The 8,024-nt window shown below is 32.5% G+C and overlaps 1 protein-coding gene across 1 annotated transcript; it reads right to left on the bottom strand.

Moving 5' to 3' along the window:
- Nucleotides 1-2,611: 2,611 nt before the first annotated feature.
- On the bottom strand, nucleotides 2,612-6,974 carry LOC107955684 (choline-phosphate cytidylyltransferase 1). Its single transcript, XM_041116530.1, has 8 exons — nucleotides 6,707-6,974; nucleotides 6,298-6,411; nucleotides 5,680-5,775; nucleotides 5,438-5,480; nucleotides 5,197-5,352; nucleotides 5,041-5,121; nucleotides 3,302-3,400; nucleotides 2,612-3,179 (listed from the first exon to the last, which is right to left on the bottom strand). Exons 1-8 carry the CDS (start codon nucleotides 6,829-6,831, stop codon nucleotides 2,973-2,975), a joined length of 921 nt encoding a protein of 306 aa, XP_040972464.1. The 5' UTR covers nucleotides 6,832-6,974; the 3' UTR covers nucleotides 2,612-2,972.
- Nucleotides 6,975-8,024: the final 1,050 nt, after the last annotated feature.

Here is an 8,024-nt window from a genome sequence, read left to right as displayed (position 1 = left end):
GTCAAATAGTAATATAAATAAAACTTAACTATTACAAAGATGAAAGGGTAACAACCAACTCAAGACGAGGAGCGATCATCAAGCCAAAACAAACATAAGAAAAGATATCAATTATATAACAAAATGGGAATTATGAAAAAAAAAGACCTTGTTGATCAACCCATCATCAATAATAGCATTGATTATCTTCTTGAAAAGCTCATAACGTGCTTCTATTTCACTTACACCAACTGTATGAAGATGAGTAAAATAAAAAATTTTAGTATAATGACTCAAGAGCTAAAATAACACAGGAAAAGACTGAAAAAATGTTAAATCAAGCAAAAGTATTGAATATATCACATAAGCAATATGGAAAAGTATTTAAAAAGAAAAGAAAAAATGATAACATACAAACAGTCTCTTGTGCAAAAAGTTTAGGGTCAACAAGACCTCTTGATTGCTTGTACAAATGATTATCACATCATTGCAGCACTGAAGCAAATAAAGCTTCAATCCATCTATGCATTGCAACATGATATTGTCTTCACATCAACACACTCCATACTTAGGCAACAACATAAGAGACTAGAAATCCCATTCATTCATTCTTTCCATACACTTGATCATTCTAAAAGCAAACAACAAGACTAACCTTTTAACCAATTCTTGATTTTGTTGACTGAAGACCAAATACTAGAGTTGGAATTTGATAAAGCCAGAGACGTCAAACTCAAAGTGAAATCAGTATTTGTCTTATAAAATCAAACCATGACCTTAACCTTTTAACCTACTTGAATTTTCTTTTGTCCTAACAGTTTTAAAAGCATTCCATAAGTGTTTCCCCTTCCTTATTTTTTGTGCATGGAGGAGCACATAAAGAATTAACTCCTCCATGTATATTTCTCATACATGGGAGATCAACAAAATACAATCAGGCATCGCATATAGCACTATTCATCATGAATCAAGAAATGCAAAGCAGATGATTAAAATAAGTAATCCTACTAAACAAAGAATTAGTCATTTCATCCATTTTACAGAATTAAGGGTGACCACAAATCACCCATCTTTGCTAACATCCATTCCAGCGTTGTAGTATAAAACAGACAATCTAATAAAGAGAAGTGGTTCGAAATCAAATAGCCATAAAATCAAACACATCAAAATGCCCAATTCAAAAACAAAATCATTAACTTCATCACAAATTGAACCCGATCAGGATCCCATCTAATCAATTCCACAAAAAAAAATATTTAAAAAAATATACAAACAAATCGAATTGCCAACTTAATAGATATATTGAAGTGTAGGAATTAATTAAAACTACCTACTTCTCACATTGATTCAAAAACATTTCTTTTTAATTATTATCGAGAACAGCCAAAAGGGAAAAACGAATATATGAAAACAAAAATGTTATTACATTTTGCTAAGAAGTAAGCAAACAAATCATATAATTCCAAAACGATTCTCAATTTCTCATTATTTCCCATAATTAATTGTCTCACTGTCCATTTTGACAATTGAGTTTCAAACTTGAATCGATTGATTTCGCTTGAAGTGGCAAATCGCTAAAGGGAAATAGATGAAAAAATTGAAGACAAAAACCACCAAATTGTTGAGAGTTTCATTTCTGAAAAGACTAGAAATGGCTAGGGATTTTTTTATTTTTGTCAACGAAACTACTGCTAGTTGTTTTTGATACAGAGATGAATCCTAGGTCGGGGACGCAATAAGGGGAAGGGGAAGGAAAATCAGAGAGCGTTTAGCAAGTTCTGATGCTGGGATGTGAAAAAAGAAAAACTTTAAAAAATGTCTTACCGAAATAAAAAAAGGTAATACATTCCCCCCCAAAAAAAAACCCTCCTTTCCCATGTTTTTTAAAATATTTTACCATGAAAAATGCTGAAAAACTTTTCTATAAAAACTTTTACAAATAAACAAATGCAACCTATATTAAACAATGATATATTAAAATTACATTGTGTGTATTAAATAAAACAAATAATAAAGAAAGAATTGGAAGGCAATTTAATAATTACGCCTATTTTTAGACTTTCAAAGCTCTAAACTCTAGCCAATATTTTGGATTACAGTGAGGTGAGAAATATTCACTAGTACGTTGCCAAACGCACTAACTGGTGCTGCAGTTTGTTGATAACTTTTTTTACTCATCTCATCACACAGGAATATCGGAGCAAAAATTTAATTACCAAATTGAAATACCAAAACAAAAGAAAATGAATTATTTTGTGGCATGTCAGAATCAAATTAAAGAAAAGCTCTTATATTAAAAATTAAATTGTATTTTTGTCCTTTCTACTAAAAAATAAACAACCTAATCTCTCTTCACGATAAATCAAATAATAAATTGATCCTATTTAAAATTCTATTCAAATAATAAATTGATCCTATTTAAAATTCTATCTTATCTATATACATTCACATGTCAAACACAACCAGTAAAATTAAATAAAATTTTTGACAGAAAAATTTGCTCACTCTTTGAACTATTTAGAGTAGATATGACAAAATACAAGTTAACACTAAATATAAGAACCACCACTAAATGGATGAAAATACCATAACGCAAACCTCCCATTGAAGTAAAAACATATCTAAACATGTCTAAGGGCAATATGTGATGTGTATATATATATATAAAAACTTAAACATCTTATAAGTGCGACGAAAAGTTGTACAAGCCCTTGCATCTTACCAAATTACATGATAAGAAGAGGGAAGATGAGGAACCAAAATTTTAGCAAACAGAATCACCGCCTGAGCCACATTTCAGGTATGGCTATGGCAGGGATACGAGTATCGTTGCCTAGCACAGCATCAGTAAACAAAGTACAAAAACACAGCTTCTGGTCAATGCCTAGCTCGATTCAGCTACAACATCAACATATCACACATCCCACAACACTACTATTTAGAACTTTTAAGGTACCCCATAATATTAGTAAAAACTGGAAGCAGAAACAATTTTATTTCTTTTCTTTCTCATTTTTCTTATCTTTCTCATCATTATATTCGCTGTCATCATAGTAGAATTCATCATCGTCGTCGTCGTCTTCATCATCATAATAATCTTCATCGTAATAATATTCTTCATCATCATCGTCATCACCCTTGCCGTTTTGCAGCAGCTGCCCCCTTAACCGCTCTTGGATTCGATCTCTGATTGCAGTGCCCTGAAAAACACCCCAGGTTCTAAGTAAGGTAACATAATCATTGATTGTATTCCTGAAACTTGTCCTTTTTTATATGCATGCACTAGTCATTTCTACATGTTTAGATAATTAGGTTCGCTCACCATTTTGTGGCAACCTTCTTCAAACATCTCAAGGAATCCAGCAACCCATCGGTCAGCATTTTCCACCCACTCATTACGGTGCATAGCAACAATTTGTATCTGCAAGTATTGACAGATAAGATTATTGAATTACATTATACTTCTGATAAGGTGTGGAACTAAGCATTCAAGATCCAGCCAAATAGTACGTGGCCAACTACATGCGTAGGTAATATATAGATTCATATAACAGAAGAAGATAAAAAATACTGAAACACGTGACACAAAACCTAATATATGAATCTGGGTGAATGGTGTTCTGATGGCTCACCTCATAGAACTTGAATACAATTTGTTACTAGAAACAGTTAACCTCACATTCATAACTTTAATGATCCCTTCTGGGGCATAAATCCAGGGGGTGGAGGAAGAATTTGCAGTTTGAAGGATTTAAATCTCACTATAAACCCATGGCAAAATACAAGAATTTAAATCTAGACCAAACTGATCAAGCAGTGAAAATGAAGAAATTGGAATCGAACAAAATACCATAACCCTCTATAATTCATGCATCATACTATCACCTCAACTTCTGATGGCACTTGATTTCGTATCTTGATCTTATGGCTGTAGTCTCCAACCAGACAGTCAATTCACCTAAATCCAACTTCTCTAGCCAGCATGATGAAGGTGCAACCATGCATAAAAGTACAAACATGATGCAGAATTGATCAAATATGAATCATGAATCAATTTAACAATTGATATTTTCAGCACTGCCCCAAGGAACAGATTTTAAGTTTAACAGTTCTTAAGCTGGCTCCTCCCTTCACCCAGGTTCTTCATGGTAAATGACTCTTTTTTGGGGTGGTTATTACCATGTATGCATATGTGTAAGTTTATAAAACATTTTATCAACTTTTGTAAGTAAAGGGTGGTAGAGGGAAAAATGACAGGCGGACAAATGGGGAGGTACCAGGGTGTTGTAACAAAGGGCAGGGGGGAAGAGATGAGTTATATGCATGTAATGCACAAATGTTTACTGAAAGGTCACAATGCTATTCTAGTTACATACACATGAAAGGTGTCTACACAATCTTACATTAATGAAATTGTAGAAGTCTAGAAAAAGCATAAACAAGTCAATATTAAATTACTTAGCTATGCAAGACTTCAACCTCTATACTGAGGTTATAAGGAGAATAACGTACCCTGAGGACAACATAATTTCGATATACTGCTGTTAATTAAGCCAAATGAAAACACACAAAAACTGTTCAAGCTTTTTTTCTTTTCAGTTTGATACAAGAGATTTTCCTAATATAGTTCCTCCAAAAGTTTAACTTGAATAAATTCAGGGAGTTTAGACTTCATACAAACATATAACATACATCCACATAAAAGAAATTCAGCATGACAATTATAATGACAAATAACTACATTAGAACCAAGCTAATTTTGCTACTTGGTTATTTCTCTAAGAAATGTTTACAACTTCAAGCCCCCAATTATTTATGCACATGATCCAAAATTTGAGGCAAATTTAAAGGAAAAATATGTGATAAAAATCCCTAAAGTATAACGGATAGACAAACTGTCAAGAACTGAGACAAAAGACTTCAAGTGCAATCAAAAAGCTAAAATCGCTATAAAGTGAGCATGGTGTAATAGTTTCCAATCATACAGCTTATGTGATACAAGCATAACAAAAAAGGGAACAATCATTAAACTAGATCAACCTCACATGAGAGTGAACATACCTTTTCTCCCACTTTTTCTTGTTGTTCCTTAACTTTCTCTTGTAGTTTCTTCAGTCTCATATTCACTCTCAATCTCTTTTCCTGTTGACATTAAAAAGGAATATCAAGGAAGGAGCATTCTCAACTAAAACAAGACATTCAAGACAGAGATCTTACCTTCACATAGCTAACTCCAAGCTCTTTCCTAGAATACCCACGGTCCAAGTTACGCAGCACGTATTGGTTATAATCTTTAACAATTCTCATTATGATATCTGACGTAGAAATCCCATCAGTTCGTTTTGTTTCCTTGAACTTCCCAGCAGCTTTAACCTGAGAGCATGAGGTTGCTTAATAAAATGCAAAATTTTAAAGCACCAAATACAACAAGTGGGCAGGATTGTCTCAATAAACTTACAAATTCGTACACATCATTCGCAGCTCCACTGGCATCAGCATAGCTGTAAACGGTTCATGGCAAAGTGTAAAGACTACATGAATATTTTAATGCTGGGTATTTACATATTTATCTGGAACTAGAAAGTAGTAGGAAATTTTATACAATTAGGCCCTGGGTTTTTATTTATATATTTATTTTCTTAACACCCTCACAGTCAACATTAATAATTTAATCTCAAAGCAAGAATTGTCTAGCCTTACGGAAGTGAATCATGAGCCACGTAGTCAATATTGTGTTTATCCAGAAATTCTTGATCGATCACCCATGGAGCATCAGGAATGACTTCATCAACCCACCTGTAACAAAATAAATAACGAAGTCATTCAAAGTGAATCTATATTTAAGGTTTCACTAAATGAATTAACAGTTATTTTGAGGAACAAAGTTAATTCACATCTTGCAAAGAAAAAATGAAAAATCTTATTATAAGAGAAGATAACTGATTTACTTCAAAGTGTAAACAAAAAGTTAAGTAAATCTATATTTCAGGTTCCACTAGATTGCAGCCTTTGCTAAAGGAAATTTACCGAGATTTTACTTCCTAAAAGCAATAATTGATTAAAAGAAAAGAAATAACACAACATCAAATTCTAACATAATTATTCCGTTGAATAGTAAAATTAAGCCTAATCCAAAAATTTTACAATTTTTATTCTTCAAATCTACTACTTTTACAACGAAAGGAAAATTTTCTTGAAAATCTCAAAAGCAAAACTCAAGTAGCAAAAGCAACAACCAAACTATACCTCAAATATGCATCCTGGGTGATCTTTTTTTTATAATTTCAGTAAAATAAACAGAGTGGCTGAGAGTTATACTTGCAATGGCGAAGGGATTCATAACGTTCTGATTCGGTCATAACAGTTTTGCCCTTGTACTTGTGTGTTGTTTCATCATTGCAACATCCAACCAGCAAATACGTATTGGGAAACCTAAAATCTCACAAAATTGAATCGCATAATCAGGGAAAAAGCAATCCAAGCATGCAGTTGTGGATATACAACATCAAGTAAAAGCATCTTTTATGCAAACAAACATAATAAAAATTTTAAAAAACTTGACATCAAAAAAAAAACCCAGAAAAGTTACACAGATAAAAAATAACCAAACATGAAGATTTTGAAAGAAATCCATTAATCACGGGAAAATTCGAAAGATACCCAGAAAAGTAATAAAATCAAACATTGAAAAAAGAGAGAGAGAGAGAGAGAAGGGATTAAAACGGACGATTTCTTGGCTTGTTCGAGGGAGCGAGCGTGGCCGAAGTGGAAGAGATCGTAGATCCCATCGGCGTAAACACGGACAGGGCGATCGGGATCGGAACTGTTGCTATTGTTACCGTTGTTGCTCATGGCGGAGATTCTAGAATTAAGAAAAAAGGGAAAAGGAAATTGGGAGTTCTGTTATTTCTTCTGTCTCATAATAATAAATAATAATACTAATAATAATATAAATTGGATTTCAATTTCTTTTCCTCTTTTACTCTTTGCGTTTATGATTTAACCTTGACTTAATACAGTCTTATATCATTTTATTAACTTGGGTTTAAATTTTTTTACCCCCTTCATTCTCAAATATTATAAAAAATTTATCAGTTTAATCCTTTAAATGTTAAAAAACTGATTAAAATATCCAATTAATCATAAAATGCTATGTATCAAATGATATTATCATTTTATAAAGTGGATGTTGAAAGGATTAAGTCTCAAAGCCTCAATGGAATGTGTCCTATGTGAGGATTTTGTCTCCTGCACTTTGAGGAGAGCCCGAATGGCTCACAGAGTATAGAGATTACTTAGGTATGCTAAGGTAAGATATAAAAGCCTTTATTGATGGTTCTATCTCTGGCAGGCACATTTTGCATTATTAATATTTCTAACAATATTGAAACCTTCCCGTGATATTGCAAGTCATATCTATATCAATCGAGGTGTTCTCTATACTCCGTGAACCCTTCAGGCTCTCCTCGGAGTACGAGAAACAAAACCTCCATGTAGAATAATACATTCAATTGAGGATCTGAGACTTATTCTTCCAAAAGTGAGAATAAAGTTCAACATGGAGACGCAAAATCGAAGACAATTAGAGAATTTACTATCTACATAATGAAAAGATGTTGTGAGAAGTATCAAAGAGAATTGATAGAGAAAGGAACGAGCCAGACCTTCACGAGAATCATGAAAAAATATTGGTAGATTTGGCGAATATGTCCTTGTTTGAGAAGGATAATAATGGTGAAGGAGTTTTGTGCCCAAAATAATCTTAAGCTTCAAAAGAGTATTTTTAATTTTAATTTTTGGAGAGATCAAATTCTACTTTTATTTTTATTTTAGGGGCATGTAATAACTATTTAGGATATTATATATTTTTTTTTTAAAATTAGAATTTTTATTATGTTTTGTTTTGTTTGAATCTTTATAGGTTTACCACATGTTTGGAGTCAAAAATTGTCCAAATTATTTGTGGAGAAGTAGTTGCCTTTATTTGTAGATTCGAGCTTAAATCGAAATACCCTTCTCTAACCTTTAAATATGAGGATAATGCG

The sequence above is a fragment of the Gossypium hirsutum genome, chromosome A07, assembly GCF_007990345.1.
Source record: "Gossypium hirsutum isolate 1008001.06 chromosome A07, Gossypium_hirsutum_v2.1, whole genome shotgun sequence".
Taxonomy (NCBI): Eukaryota; Viridiplantae; Streptophyta; class Magnoliopsida; order Malvales; family Malvaceae; genus Gossypium; species Gossypium hirsutum.
Note: the sequence above shows the minus strand (reverse complement) of the source record. Positions and strands in the feature narration are given on the sequence as shown.

Excerpts from the sequence above, each read along its gene's own strand:
- LOC107955684 (XM_041116530.1), bottom strand. The coding sequence starts at position 6,831 with ATGAGCAACAACGGTAACAATAGCAACAGTTCCGATCCCGATCGCCCT. Across the intron at positions 6,412-6,706 it reads CTCGAACAAGCCAAGAAATC|GTTTCCCAATACGTATTTGC; the intron begins GTCCGTTTTAAT and ends GTGAGATTTTAG. Across the intron at positions 3,180-3,301 it reads AAGAAGGTTGCCACAAAATG|GGCACTGCAATCAGAGATCG; the intron begins GTGAGCGAACCT and ends GGTGTTTTTCAG.